Raw genomic sequence first — 14,216 nt, 5'->3', positions numbered from 1 at the left:
TGTTAAACTTCCAGCTCAGAACTAATTTTTAGGGACAATACAATAGCTCAGTAGTTAAAGTGCTTGCTATGCAAGTGTAGAGCACAAGTTTGGTCCCCAGAAGGTAAAGAAAAGGAGAGCTCCTAAGCACACTAGCTTATCACCCATTCTAACAGGTAAGCCCCAGTGAGAGATCATATCTCAAAAAACAAGGTGGGGACAGCTTCCAAGGAACAAGTGTCTTCTGACACACACATGAACAGAGAAGGAAGAGGAAACGAGGAATAATTTCCAAAAATGACTCCAAGAGCCACAGGAGTGAAGTGAGCACAGGACTCATCCAGCATGAGCGCTATCGTCATTATCTAATTCAGGGTTTTCTCAAGAAAGGTCAAAATCAAGATTTTTTAAAGTACACCGTCTTATTTAGCTAAGACTGGCCTCAGACCAATTTTCCTGTCCTTATTTCTCAAGTGCTGGTACTGGAGATGTGCTCCACCACTCCTGGTAAAGATTTTTTTTTTTTAAGTAAAATAAAACTATAAACTAACAAAAAATTTTAAAAATTTTTACAAAAACCAAACAAAGCCTCTCTTTATAACGGTTTAACAGCTTCTGACAACTGAAATCACACTAGATAACAGACTCTCTGCATTAGAAAACTAAGGCTATACAGAGCTCAGTGGTTAGAGTACTGACTGCTTGTCCTTAGTTCAATTCCCAGCAACTACATGGTAGCTCACAATCATCTGTAATGGGATCCAATGGTTTTTTCTGGTGTGTCTGAAGACATCAACAATGTATTCATCATATACATAAAATAAAGAAATAAATCTTATAAAAAAGAAGAAAAAGAAAATTAAGGCCATTAAAACATATTTTTTTTACTTACTTGAAAGCAAGCCCTTCAAAGACTGGTGTTAACGGAAGCTTAAAAGTCTGACAGAGTGATATAGCAGTGTCAAAAAGGCCGGCCTGAACCAAGAGAGTGCCCATCTCCTTTGCTGATGAACTTCCTGTGGAAATGGAATATGGCTACTTAATGCACCCAAGGGCACACATAAACAAGACTAGCACCTTGATTGTTGACAAGTATCTCTGCCTTAGACCCACCTATCGCAATACCCTACTGCCTGGACCTGCATCAGTCAGGTCAGTCAGCAGTTTAAGTTCCTACCTGCGATGGCAATTGCCGATGGATCATGCCGAGCCAACGTGAGGCGAATGCGAGCTAAAGAACATTCTTTCTCGAGATCTTCCAATTCTAGAATTTCAATTTGCCGATTGGCTGGAAAACAAGTACATTTTATTATCCAAAGAATAAGGAGTATCTATTAGATGAATTTGTCAACTTCAAGGGGACATTAAATAACATTCCACTTTTGGGGAGTGAGGGTGGGACAAAGTCTCTCAGTTTAATTTTCCAAGGTACAGAGGAAGAAATGAAAAAAAAAAAAAGGAATCAGTAAAAACTAAGCAATGCCCCTTTCTTATACACACAGCTGACTCAAACAAAGGACTAGAATCAAAGCCTGCAGTTGGGGAGTGCTTAGTGTTTCAAACACTAAGTTTTTAAATGTGTTATAACTGTCTAAGTGAGAGAGGCAGAATTAAATCTGGAGTTCCAGCTCTCTGTGAAAGACCATCATCCCCTGGTCATAAAGGATGCCGATGAAGATGTTTGGTACTGAGTTGACTAGAACACAGTAAGCAACACACGTCTGTTTTCTACCCCCTAAACCCCATAGGTCTCATAGTCCTGACTAACCCAGGACTTGTTATGCTAACCAGGCTGGCCTCAAAACCAGAGACACACTCATTTCTGCTCTAGAGGGCTGGGATTAAAGGCATGTGTCACCACACTTGGCTCTATTAAAGATCACCAATCAGGCAAGACTAGCTGGCTAGTGAGCTCCCAGGATGCTGTTTCTTCTTCAGAGCTGGGTTACAGAAGCACACCATATGGTTGGCTTTTTATATGGCTACTGGGGATCTGAACTCAGGTCCTCATGATTGCACAATAGGCACTTTATCCACTGAACTATTTCCTAAACACAAAGAAATACTTTCTAAAGTAATTTTAATATCTTATATGACAGTATAGTATTTTCAAAGACCTCTTAAAACAACCTTTAGATTTAGAACGCTTAAACTATTGTAAAATGAAGTAATTTTACTATAGGTAATGACTATTTATGATATTTGTAATAGCATATATAAGTAATGTTATCATCTGTCTGTATTACATATAATCACTGTAACATATTACACCCACCCACCTTCCCTCCCTCCCTCCCCCTCTCTCTAAGACCTCAACCCATGTCTACTGAACTACAGCAACGGCTGTTCTCCACAGATGAGTAGCCACTGGCTCACTTGGGGCAGCTGTGCACTCGCCATCATGAGTCCTCTTAGGAGACGCTCCAGGGCGATCAGACTGAAAAACAAAACCCATGACTCAACTGTTAGTATTAACTGTGATTAAGCATTCATGTTTAAATCACTGATAGGAGTTTCGATACCTGGCAAGGAGTTATTTTTATTTCAGTTGGCATAACTCCTTTCACAGGGTTTCTGTAACCATAACACAACAAAATGGAGCTGTTTGTCAAGAGGAGTCATTTGCCTACTTGTTACCTAAAGTAAGGTCAAAATTTGATCTGTATATAAATCATTATTATTTTTACTGGCTCCATAGTTCCTTCACTCACTGGTAACCTTAGGCAATAGCTTAGTAAATTCTGACACCACGTAAGACAAAACTGTCAGCGGGACAGGAAACACTGTGTCTGCCTCTCTAACGCAACTAACCACGACTAAAATTAGAAGCAGCTATCATTCATTAAGCACTTTTTTGAGAGAGGGTCTCATGTACCCCAGGGTAGCTCTACTTCCTCCTGTCTTCAGTTCCAGAGTGCTGGGATTATAGGTGTGTGCTGCCACCACCACCTGCATCCTCAGTAGACACTTTAGATAAAATCAAGCAGAACGAGATAACAGTTGAAAGGACAAAAAAACCCTATAATAATGAAAAAAATCTTCCAAAGAAAAGTTTTCATACCACTGCTCCAGAGGCTGGCTGTACGATCCATGCATACTCTGGACGAATAAGCCGTAAACAATTAATAGCAGCCAGGTAACAGTTGCCTTGCTTCTCAAGTCCCCCGAGAGTTCGCACCTCTCTGCCAAGACGCATTCCGTATTCAAACATCACTGTACCAGCTATGAGACAAGAGTAAATCAGACACAAACAGAATCTATGATACAGGACACACCAACACTGAGGCAAACTTGAGTGTACTTAAAGTCACACACTAAAGCTGTGAGACTATGGAGCACACCTTTGTGACAAGCTCCTTTTTGGGGAACATAAAAAGTGCAGAAGCTAAGAGTCGTGGTCGGCCTCGAATTCACTTTGCAGCCGAGTTTTTAATCCTGGTTTACTTCCCAAGCAGTGTATAAACAAGTACTGCCATGTCTCTGCATGTTTGTGTGCATATGAAGGCCAGATGAGAAGCATGGACGGTGTGTTCAGGAGCCACGCACTTTGTTTTGAAGGCAGCATCTCTTGTTGGTCTGGAGCACACAGTCAGGCTGAGCCAGCTGGGCACGGTCCAGTCTTAGGTGGGCTCTAGCTTCATACCAAGTCCTCACACCTGCCTGCTGAGTGCTCTACTGGCTGTGCTGCTTTGTGCTGAGATTAAAGATGTGCGAGCCATCACTGTCTGGATAAATTGTGATCTTTTAAAAGAATTTACATATTGTTGAAGGGGTAAACCACTGATAGGGAAGATTTATAGTCAGGTGACCTAAGTACATTTAAGCAGTCAGGATTTTACTCTAAGAAACAAAATGAAAATGGCAGGCAGCCAAGGGCACAGGAACAGCGCACAAAGTGCTTCTAGTTTAGCAAGTCAATACTCCTTTTACAGTCAGGCAGAAAATGAAGAGCTTATTCCAGTATCAGTTTACTAAAAATCACTTGCAAATGTTATAGAATGAGAGCCAATATATACAAATTTTCAATGTTACTGGAATGTGTACATATAATTAAAATACATGTTCTATACACAAGGTTTGGAAATATGGTTAAACTAATAAAGCTGCTTTTAACACCAAGGTTCTGGTTCAGTTGCTCACCTTTTCGGTAATTGTGGCGGTAAATGTGAAAAGCATAGAGAAGTTCATAGTAATTGTGAGTCATAAGGTCCACAGCTCTAGCACGTGATTCAATTATTCCTACAACCTAACAAAAGATGAGTAATAAAATGTTGAGTTAGTAACAATCATGGCAGCCAAAAGACTTGTTACTAGACTAAAGTGGACAAGTTAATTACCTCATTATGTAGATTCACATAGGGAAACTCTACAAGATCCTGCAGTTGGGAGCGTTCACAAAGAACCACCACCAGCTGTCGCAAACAGTCTAACTGCCTAGAAGAAAAGAAGCAGACAAGGGTGAGTTTAACGGAGCTGGTAAACTGCCTTCTCTAATAAAAGTCTGAGACATTACCTGCTGGAGTCAGGAATTTGGGTTAAGGCCTCATATGCTTGGCTATTGTGGCCCAAGTCCAAATGATGTTTGAAAATGCATGTTCTTAAAGTAGCCTAAATGAAATATCAAAAAAGAGCAATAGAAATTAACATGCCAAATTCATAACTAATTTAGGGAAAACAACTGAATGTAGTCAATTTTTACCTGACTTTTCCAGTCATCACCTGCTTCAGTGATTGCTGATGTAGCGAGCTGAATCACCAGCTCAGGTAATCCAACAACGTCTAGTAGACGTAAAACCTAAAAAGTTAACAAGTTTCCATTAAAATTCACGTGACTGGGGGCTGGCAAGATGGCTCAGCAGTAGCACTCCAATGGTTATAAGTCATTCGAAAAGGTAATTAGATGAGACAATGGCAGCGAGTGTGAAGAGCTGGTCAGTGAACTAGCAGCACAAAGAGGTACCAGGATGGACAGGAGGGTCTGGACAGCAGTTACAACTCACACAGACATAAACAAAACCAAATCTCTAAATTACAAAAACATGGGTGGTGGTGGAGGAGGCTCAGTGTGTCAGCAGCACTTTGTTGCTCCTGCAGAAGACCTGAAATTTGACTTTTAGCACTCATATGGTGGCTCACAAGTAGAACCATTTTGTAAGAAAGCCAGTCTTTGGTCCTTGCCCTGTCAGAACTCGATGCCTCCAGTCACGGAAGTCCACTTTCCCAACACTCGTGACAATGTGCTGTCAAAGATGAGAATTTTGAGTGTGTTCTGTGTGTGGCATAAAATTGTGAGTCGGTGGAACTGAGGATTATGAGCATTTGGTTGTTATGTGAGGTCTTAGGGAAACTTGCCACATTTGATGCTGGAACATCACTGGAATAAATTCAAAGAAAAACAATACGTAGCTTTTCATTTGTGTACATGAACACAATGTGGCTCTTCAGAGTCTGGGTGCCTGTGATAAGAATTGGAATGTCTGTGTACTCTGCTCCTCAACCAATAAAAATATCAGTTATAAAAGAATAAAAAAAATCTAAAATAAGGACAGAGAGATGGAGTGTAATATTGGAAGACACATGACGCTGACCTCTGCCTTCCATGAATAAACACACCACATATACCACACCCATTACTTTATGAGTATTACTACTTGGAAATCTTTCATTAAGTATTTCTTTTAGTATATTTATACTGAAATTGATATAAAGAATTTTCTAAAGTAGCTTTAACAAATCTATTGTGAGCATATATAGCCTTAAAATTTTATTGTTTCATACTTAACTTGAAGTGGCACTTTATGGCTCAATTTACTTCATTTTAAAAAGTCCTAAAAAAAAAAGGGGGGGGGGGCTGGAGAGATGGCTCAGTGGTTAAGAGCACTGACTGCTCTTCCAGAGGTCCTGAGTTCAAATCCCAGCAACCACATGGTGGCTCACAACCATCTGTAATGGAATCTGAACCTCTTCTGGTGTGTCTGAAGATAGAGACTGTGTACTCATATATAATAAATAAATAAATCTTAAAAAAAAAAAAAAAAAAGTCCTATTGAGCTGGAGAGTTGGCTCAGTGGTTAAGAGCACTGACTGCTCTTCCAAAGGTTCTGAGTTTCCCAGCAACCACATGGTGAATCACAACCATCTGTAATGGGATCAGATGCCCTCTTCTAGTGTGTCTGAAAATAGCTACAGTGTACTCACATAAAACAAATTGATAAATCTTGAAAAAAAAAAGTGTGAGTACATTGTAGCTGTCTTCAGACACATCAAAAAGTATTTAGATACTCTCAAAAGCACTTACTGGTATATGCTACTAACTCAACATTTTGAGTGACACACACACACACACACACACACACACATACACACACACACGCAAATACACACAAGAAAGCTTTATTTAGCTGAAGGAAAAAAAAAGGGTCAATCTAGTTGGTCATGTAAATATAACCCACTGAAGAAGAAGGGACAGGTAAAGGCGTAAGTACCTTACCCCACCCATAGCTGGAATATTTTGACTCTTCCAAGATGCCTGTCTAGGACTGAGCCACAAATGGACCAAATCAGAATACCAGTTAAACAGACATAATGGTTTCCTCCATGAGAGAAATACCAAGACAGTGCATGTGAGATGCTCATCAGTACAGAGTGTTTAAGGAGGGCCCAAGCACAACACTGTACCTTATCATAATACTGCAACTTCGGGGTGGACACAACCTCCCCATCCTCTGATCGGATCAGGCGATCTAAGAACTCCTCTTTGCCTACTTCAGATGCTGCCTGACAGAAGCATTCCAGAGCCTGAAGAGATAAGTAATAAATAAGGTTGGACATAGTGCAACGAAAACACCTTTAACTGCAACAGTTTCGAGACTTGGGCTATATAATGAGACTGTTTCAACAAAGAAAACATTCATTCGATTCTAGTTACTATAAGTCAGGATGCATTTACTAGAAAAAGGTAAAATAGGGGCAAAATCACTGAAGAAAACTATACTACAATACATTTTCTGTCAAACCTAAATTTTGTTTATCTGTTTTACTTTGAGACAGGGTCTCTATATGTAGCCCTGGCTGTCTTAGAACTCATTATGTGAACTAGACTGTTCTCAAACTCAGAGGTCTGCCTGCCTCTGCCTCCCAAGTTACTGGGATTTTAGGTATACATCGTGCCTGGCTGCTAAATCTAAATTTTGAGGAATTATTTAAAATTTTCTCAACATTTCCTCATTTAGAAAAAAAAATTTAATTTTTAAATATCTATTTTGTGCACATGTACCACAGCACACACACAGAGGTCAGAGAACAACTTCCGGAAGATGATTCTTCCTTCTGGTGTGTGGGCTTTGGGGACTGAACTCAGGTTTGCAGCAAGTGCTCTTACTACTAAAAAGCCACCTTGTTTGTTTTTATCTCACCTTTAAAATGCTATTATATCTTTAAAGATTTATATTTGCCGCATGTGTGCATGTACGTACATCAGAAGGAGACGTCAGCTTCTCTGGAACGGGAGTTAGACTAATGGTGGTAAGCCGCTATGCAGGCATTTAACCCGTGTCCTCTAAAATGGCAACAAGTACTCTTAGCCACAGAAGTATTTCTCTAGCATGTTAAATACTATTATAACTAAGCAAATATGTATTGCCAGATGTGATGACAAGTTCCGGCACTCAGGAGGTAGAGATAGGTAAATCTTTGTTGAGTTCAAAGCTGGCCTGGTCTACATAGTGAGTTGCTGGTCAACTAGAATTTCAGTGATCCTGTCTCAAAAACCACAAACAAAACAGAAAAAGCAAATACACTTCCAGTACTTAGGAGGCAGAGGTTGGCAGGCAGGTAGGTAGATAGCTGTTGAGTCCAAGGGCAGTCTGGTCTACAGTGAGTTCTAGCCAGCCAGGGCTACATAGTGAGATCCTGCCTCAAGACAAAAAACAGATATGCTCTAATCCTAACAATTTGGGAGACTGAAGTAAGTACCAGGATAGCCAAGTTCAAGGCCAGCCTCAAATTAAATTTTTAATAAATAAAAAAAGGGGATCATTAGAATTAGTCTAGTTCTATCAACATATTGATTTTATAATTTGAAGGAACAAACTCATTATTTAATTGGCAAAGGTGGAGTTGGACATGGATCAGTGGAAATGAACTTGTCTAGTAGGCAAGTCTCTAGATTAAACCACTAGTATGTCACACATGTGTAAAGTTTAATGTCTATTTGGGTTTTTAAAAACTTAAAAAAAATTCACCTTGATGTTCATGTTTGATACATTTGTAATAAAGTAATTACAGCAGCATGTTACCAAATGAAGAACTCGACTACTCACTAGATCAGTCTTTTTTTTTCAAACTTTATTACAGATGGTGTTTTGCATGTACGTATGTCTGGCAACAGTTGCCAGAAGGCTTCAGATTCCCTTGGAGCTGTGGTTACACTTGGTTGTGGGATGTCACATGGACTGGGAATTAAGCCTGGAGACGGTGTTACAACAGCCTGTGATCTTAATGGCAGCACCATCTACCAGCTCCATCTATGTGACACCAACAACATCATCACTAAGTATCACTAAGACGTGGGGGTGCACGCCTTTAATTCCAGTACTTGAGAGGCAGGGGCAAGTATATCTGAGTTACAAGCCAGACTGGTCTATACAGAGAAACCCTGTCTCAAACAAAGCAAAGCAAAGCAAAACAAACATTCTAATTGACAAACCAACCAAAAGCATCACAAATTCCTAAAAACATCTGACTGGGGCAGAGAGATTTTAATGTTTCCTTCTTATTTCCCTGTACTAACAAAGTACAGGCAGTTAGCAAATCCTGAACACATATAATGTCCTTTGCTAGTCAGTCTTCTCTAACCCTTTCCAGAAGGTTCTGTGCTTCCCGTTCCCTATATCCGAGATAGATGGACACCAGGTCTTCCTTGTCTACCTTGCTCACCTCTTAGATGTGGCTTACCTTCTGTACTTCCCCCGTGACTAGGTAACACCGTCCTAGCATAAAGCGACATGATCCAACATTGACTTGACACCAGGGATGCAGCAGTTGGATATAATCCTCAAAGGCATAAAAGAACATTCTGATTAGAGAATAAGCACTACAAAGAACAGTTACTTCTAAGGTCTTCAGAGGGATGATCCAGTTAGTACCTTTTTATATAAACTATGGACCATAAGAAAGCAGAGCCAGGGGTAGTGGCGCATGCCTATAATCACTAGTTCAAATCTGGGATGTGAAGGTGACTTGTGATCAGGAGTACGGAGCCAGCCTGGTCAATACAGCAAGTAAAGGAGTCCAGAAACGGGTAAACACACTTCACATCTAAGCAATTTTCCAATGTTTGCTGTTCCCATATTCACTGAGTACAGTCCAATAAAGAAAGGATTTACATGTAAATGGTTTGTTTGGTTTTAAAGAAAACCTAATGAGAATCTAAAAGTTTTTGTTTTGGATCTGAAGACAAATTTACTAGAGTCTAAAAGAAAAATCCCAAGGCAGTCAGTTAGAGCAGGAAGATGAGAAACAAAGGAGAAAGCCACACTGTCTGAGTAAAGCTGGCATGGAGAATTGCTGGAGAAAGAGTGGTGACGACCATTCCCACAGGTCAGAGACATTCCTTGAAAAGAGACAAGTAAAAAAGGCTTTCCCGAGGAGCTCAGGCCGAAGTGGCTCAGAGCAGTGAGACTTCGGCTCTGTGAGCTACTGCTCTTAAGGAGGGACAACTTAAAAACAAAATGACCAGAGATGGTACAGTGGTTTAGAGCACTTGTTCTTGTAGAGAGCCTGTGTTCAGTTCCAAGCATCCACACAGCAGTTCACAGCTCCAGTTCCAGGGATTCAATTACTGTCTTCTGATTTCCATGGGCACCAGGAAAGCATGTGGTACAGAGACATACATACAGGGATGTAGAGGGTATACTAGGTATATGCACACAGGTAAGTACTAAAGAAGCCAAGAGAGCTAAACACAGCTTATCTTTTCAGTGAATGTGGGCTTAGCTGTTCTTCCAGGAATGCTGGGAATGGACACAGCTTTATAACTGGTGATCCTTTGCTGTCTCATGAGCCAGGCTTGCCTTGTATCTCCCAGAATTTATGTTTTACTTATTATCCCAAGTCCTTTCCCTTGAAATGTTAAGCATTACTTTTAGGCCACAAAGTCCTTGTAAGAGATGTCATTTGTGTGTCACAAGAGTCAAATGACTTCTCTGCAATCTTAAGTGTTGGGACAAATCCTGACTCCCAGAGAGGAATCATGTTTGCCACAGTCATTCTCGCTAGAGTCTAGGAGCAGTGGCAGTTTTCTCTTTTCTGTTTGCACTGTGGAGCCACTGTCTCACTTCAGAGCCTGGTCTGGCCTACGATGCACTATATACACAAGGCTGGTTTCAGACTCGCAGAGATCCACCTGCCTCTGCCTCTTGCAGGCTTTTTTTTTTTTTTTTTTTTTTTAAAAAAAGCATATTCAAGGACCTGGGTTCAGTAATCAGAACTTGAGGTGGGGGAGGGGAAGAGAAGGGAATAAATATTGGTCCACGTCTTGGCATAATCAAGTTTAATTTTTATAGTTCTTGCTATCAGTCCAATTAAAATACAGTTAACAGTAACAGATAAATAACCTATTAATGGCCCTCTTTATAAGAACGGTAAGAACTGTTGAACACAACTCACCTGTAATTGCACATACTGGCAATTTCCCATCAAACATTCTAGAAAGAGACAACCAGGATTGCTAGGCCATCTAGTTACTAAATTAAGGAATTTTGCTTTTTCCCTGTCTTAAAATATCCATATTAATGGGTATCAAACTCAGAAAAGTCACCAAAATGGTTTAATTAAAAGCAAGTAAGAGTGGGCTGGAGAGTTGTTTCAGAGGTTTCCAGAGGACCTGGGTTCAATTCCCAGCACCTACCCACAGTCATCTGTAACTCCTTCTGGAGGATCCAATGCCCTCTCTAGCATTCATTAGGCACTTCTAATTGTGTGCAAACACACACACAGGCAAAACACCCATACACATAAGGTAAAAAAAAACAGAGCTAAAAACATTAAACAAGCAAACAAACTAACTAACCAAAAATAAACCAAGCAAACAAGAAAAGCCCTGGGCTTAGTCTACAACTTGCTGGCTGTGAAAGCCTTAAGATTTGAGTTTGGTTCTAAGAACCCAGCGAAGGGGGGAAACAGAGAAACAAACACCCAAAAAGCCAGAGCCAGGTGTGGTGGTCCACGCTTTCAATCCTAGCACTTGAGAGGCAGGTGGGTTTATGTGAGTTCTCATCCAGCATGGTCTACAGAGTGAGTTCTAGGCCAGCCAGGGATGTACAGTGAGTCTCAAACAATAACAAAAAAGGGTATCTTAAATACTGTCTTCTTTTGTGTGGGGGTCAAGCATGAAGGTAAGTGCCGTCTGTGTAAGGCATGTCCATGTAAGTAAGGGCTGCTGGCTTGGAGGTCAGAAAAGGAAGTTGAATCCTCGGAAGATGGAGTTGCTGGCAATTTAGAGGCATCACACATGGCTGCTGGGAACTGAACTCAAGTCCTCAGGTACATGCTCTTAACCACTCAGCCATCTCTCTACCTTATTTTAAAACGGTTTACATGTTCCTCATGGGTCTGGAGATGTAGCTATATGTTAACACGCTAGTTGGTGCTGCCCTGAGCTTGGTCTTCAGCACTGAGAAAGAAAACATCATTGCAAGTCAAGAATAAAGGCTTTAAAGATAATCTGAACAAAACTGTCACCTGGTTTTCAAGCAAAAGGATACAAAAGCTGCAACAAATAACCAGTAACTGCAGTAATCATTTCAGGCCAGTTCAATCCAGTTTGGCTTAGCGGGGCTTTGGGTTGAGAGAAGAGATGAGATATAATATGTTTTCTTGCAACTTCTTGGAAGAATAACTCCATAATTGTCTGAGGGCTAGATACTTAAAAGAAACACAATGCATCATGGGTATCAGCAGTGGCATGCGATGAAAGCAGTCTGCAGACTGTCACGCTGTACACACAAAATGGAAAAGCAACTCAAATCATTTCAGAATCTCACTGTAGCTATGCAATTTATCCAAACCCTTTTTACAACGGTACCAAGACCCCACCTTTTAGGTAGGAGCTCGAAAGCCACTTATTAAAGTTAGAACTTAGTAAAATTTTAAAATCATTTTGTTGAATTAATTACTGGAGTATCAAAAAACAATGGACAAAACAGCAATGTAAGAAACACTAACTTTAAGATTCTGATTCTCAGGAAGGTTTCTCTTGGTGGTTTTCTAGAATCTTCCTGACAGTGTTTATTTGACCTACACACACACCTATGACACCCCTCATTTATGCCTGATCTGGGACTACATCTTCCCAGATGACTTGCCACAACCACACGTCTCAGGCCACAGGGTTGCTCATGGCACAAAAGCAAAGAACAGGAACATTTCTACAAAATGGACATTTAAAATGACAAAAGAACATTTTAATAAATATACAATAAACTGCCAAAGTAAAGCACATATATACCATGGCCTACTCCTTACCCAGTTTATTTGCCATTAAGGCACCAGAATCAGTTAGTTCCAGTACTGACAAATGCTGTAGGTTAGACTCCCTATGAAAAAGAGAGAAAACTCTGATAAGTATTTTATTTCTTAATTTATTTTATATTGCTGATTTAACTAATATAGTACACATATGAATTCCACTGAAAGCTTAAAAAGGCCAGAAATCAGGATTTAGATTGTTGTCCCTCACACCACTCAAGGGTTGTTCAAAGTCACTTGTGTGCCAGAGCTCACTGCCTAATGACAGTCAGTACTGTCAACTTTAGACACTAGAGTCAACCAGGAGGCAACCATTCATGCATGATCAGCTGGATTAAGGCTGTCTAGAGTGTCCGTGAGGAATCTAGAGTATTAATTGACATGAGAAGACCCATTTTAACAGTGGTTGAGACCATTCCGTAGGCAGGGAGTCCTGAACTATAGAAAGTGGAGAAAGGGAGCTGAGCTTTAAGCACGCAGTCATGTGACCAGCTGCTCCAAGATCCTACTGACAGGAGAGCATTCACCCTTGAGCTGTGAGCTGAGACAAGCCCTTTCTCTTTTGAGATGTCTTTCTCAGAGTATTTTATCAGAGCAACAGGAAAAGAAGCAGGAGCACACTGTAGTCACAAAACTTTTCTTTCTTTTTTGCATATAAAGTTCAGTCTACTTCTAACAACCATTTTGTGTATGGTTCATATAAAATGAAGTATTACTTTCTAATAAATTACATTCAATTGTTATAAAAATGGAAGAGCTAAACATGTTCATTCTTTTTAAAAAAATATAATTCCTTTAAAATTTTATTTTTTTGTGTGTAGTGTGTAGGTGTCTTGCCTGCATATTATACATGTACACTGCGTTTGTGCAGTGCCAGTGGAGGCAGGAACAGGGCACTGGATACCTAGAACAGGAGTTATAGACAGTTGTGAGCTACCATGTGGGTGCTGGACATTGAGCCCCTGTCCTCGAAGGATTGGTGGAGCTTTTAACCACCAAGTTATCTCTCCAGTGTCAGTCTTTGAGATTCTTAAAGGCAAAAACAAATGCAACAACCTACTTTTAAATAATTTAAAAAAAATAAAAATAAACAAACTCACAGTGTGTCAACTGGGACATCAGTGGCCAAGCACTGACTCGCCCACTTAATGAGGTAATAAGACAAGAGCAGGGGAGCTGTTCGATGCAGCAGGTCTTGCTGAGCTTGAAAGAGTTGACCAGCTCCCAAGATCACCTGTGACAGCAAAGACGGTAAGCTGTTAGGAATGTAACAGGTAGCTGTTAGGAGAGTAGGACAAAGCAATGCAGTAAGGACCGTGTCACGCCAGTGTGTGGCGACTAGCAAGTATTTTGCTGGACAGTAACAGTCAAAACAAACAAATATATCCACCATCAACAAACCAAAAGTTTCTTTTTGCTTTTTTAAGACAGGGCTTCTTTTCATAGTCTTGGCTATCTAGAACTCATTATGTAGATCAGGCTGGCTTTAAACCCTGAGATCTCTAGCTGCCTTTCCTCCTGAGTGCTGAGATTAAAGGTGTGCACCACCACACGTGGCTCAAAACAGTTTTCTGACTCATGGAAACTGGTAAAAAGAAATAAAGGAACACAGAAATCTAAGTCTCTTCTGTTGCTGCTGCTGTAGTTTATGTGAAAACAGTATGACCGACTGATACAAATTTGTCAGTGATGCCCAATGTCTTGAAAAT

General features: G+C 40.3%; 1 protein-coding gene across 3 annotated transcripts in view; it reads right to left on the bottom strand.

The window, feature by feature from the left end:
• NUP160 (nucleoporin 160) overlaps positions 1 to 14,216 on the bottom strand; it is a 49,266-nt gene that overhangs the window by 10,704 nt on the left and 24,346 nt on the right. Inside the window, exons 18-31 of one of the 3 annotated variants that reach the window (XM_080931381.1) lie at positions 13,608 to 13,741; positions 12,505 to 12,575; positions 11,745 to 11,904; positions 10,648 to 10,717; positions 8,935 to 9,033; positions 6,658 to 6,777; positions 4,679 to 4,774; positions 4,493 to 4,587; positions 4,317 to 4,413; positions 4,120 to 4,225; positions 3,041 to 3,201; positions 2,356 to 2,416; positions 1,157 to 1,267; positions 872 to 995 (exon numbers count right to left, since the gene is read on the bottom strand). In XM_080931381.1, coding sequence (XP_080787507.1) covers positions 872 to 995; positions 1,157 to 1,267; positions 2,356 to 2,416; positions 3,041 to 3,201; positions 4,120 to 4,225; positions 4,317 to 4,413; positions 4,493 to 4,587; positions 4,679 to 4,774; positions 6,658 to 6,777; positions 8,935 to 9,033; positions 10,648 to 10,717; positions 11,745 to 11,904; positions 12,505 to 12,575; positions 13,608 to 13,741 — 1,505 coding nt within the window. Of the gene's footprint in view, positions 1 to 871; positions 996 to 1,156; positions 1,268 to 2,355; positions 2,417 to 3,040; positions 3,202 to 4,119; positions 4,226 to 4,316; positions 4,414 to 4,492; positions 4,588 to 4,678; positions 4,775 to 6,657; positions 6,778 to 8,934; positions 9,034 to 10,647; positions 10,718 to 11,744; positions 11,905 to 12,504; positions 12,576 to 13,607; positions 13,742 to 14,216 lie in introns of those variants that run through there. The other 2 variants (XR_013975388.1, XM_080931382.1) reach the window with 2 other exon arrangements.

Source organism: Micromys minutus (genome assembly GCF_963924665.1).
Source record: "Micromys minutus genome assembly, chromosome: 17".
Lineage (NCBI taxonomy): Eukaryota > Metazoa > Chordata > Mammalia > Rodentia > Muridae > Micromys > Micromys minutus.
Note: the sequence above shows the minus strand (reverse complement) of the source record. Positions and strands in the feature narration are given on the sequence as shown.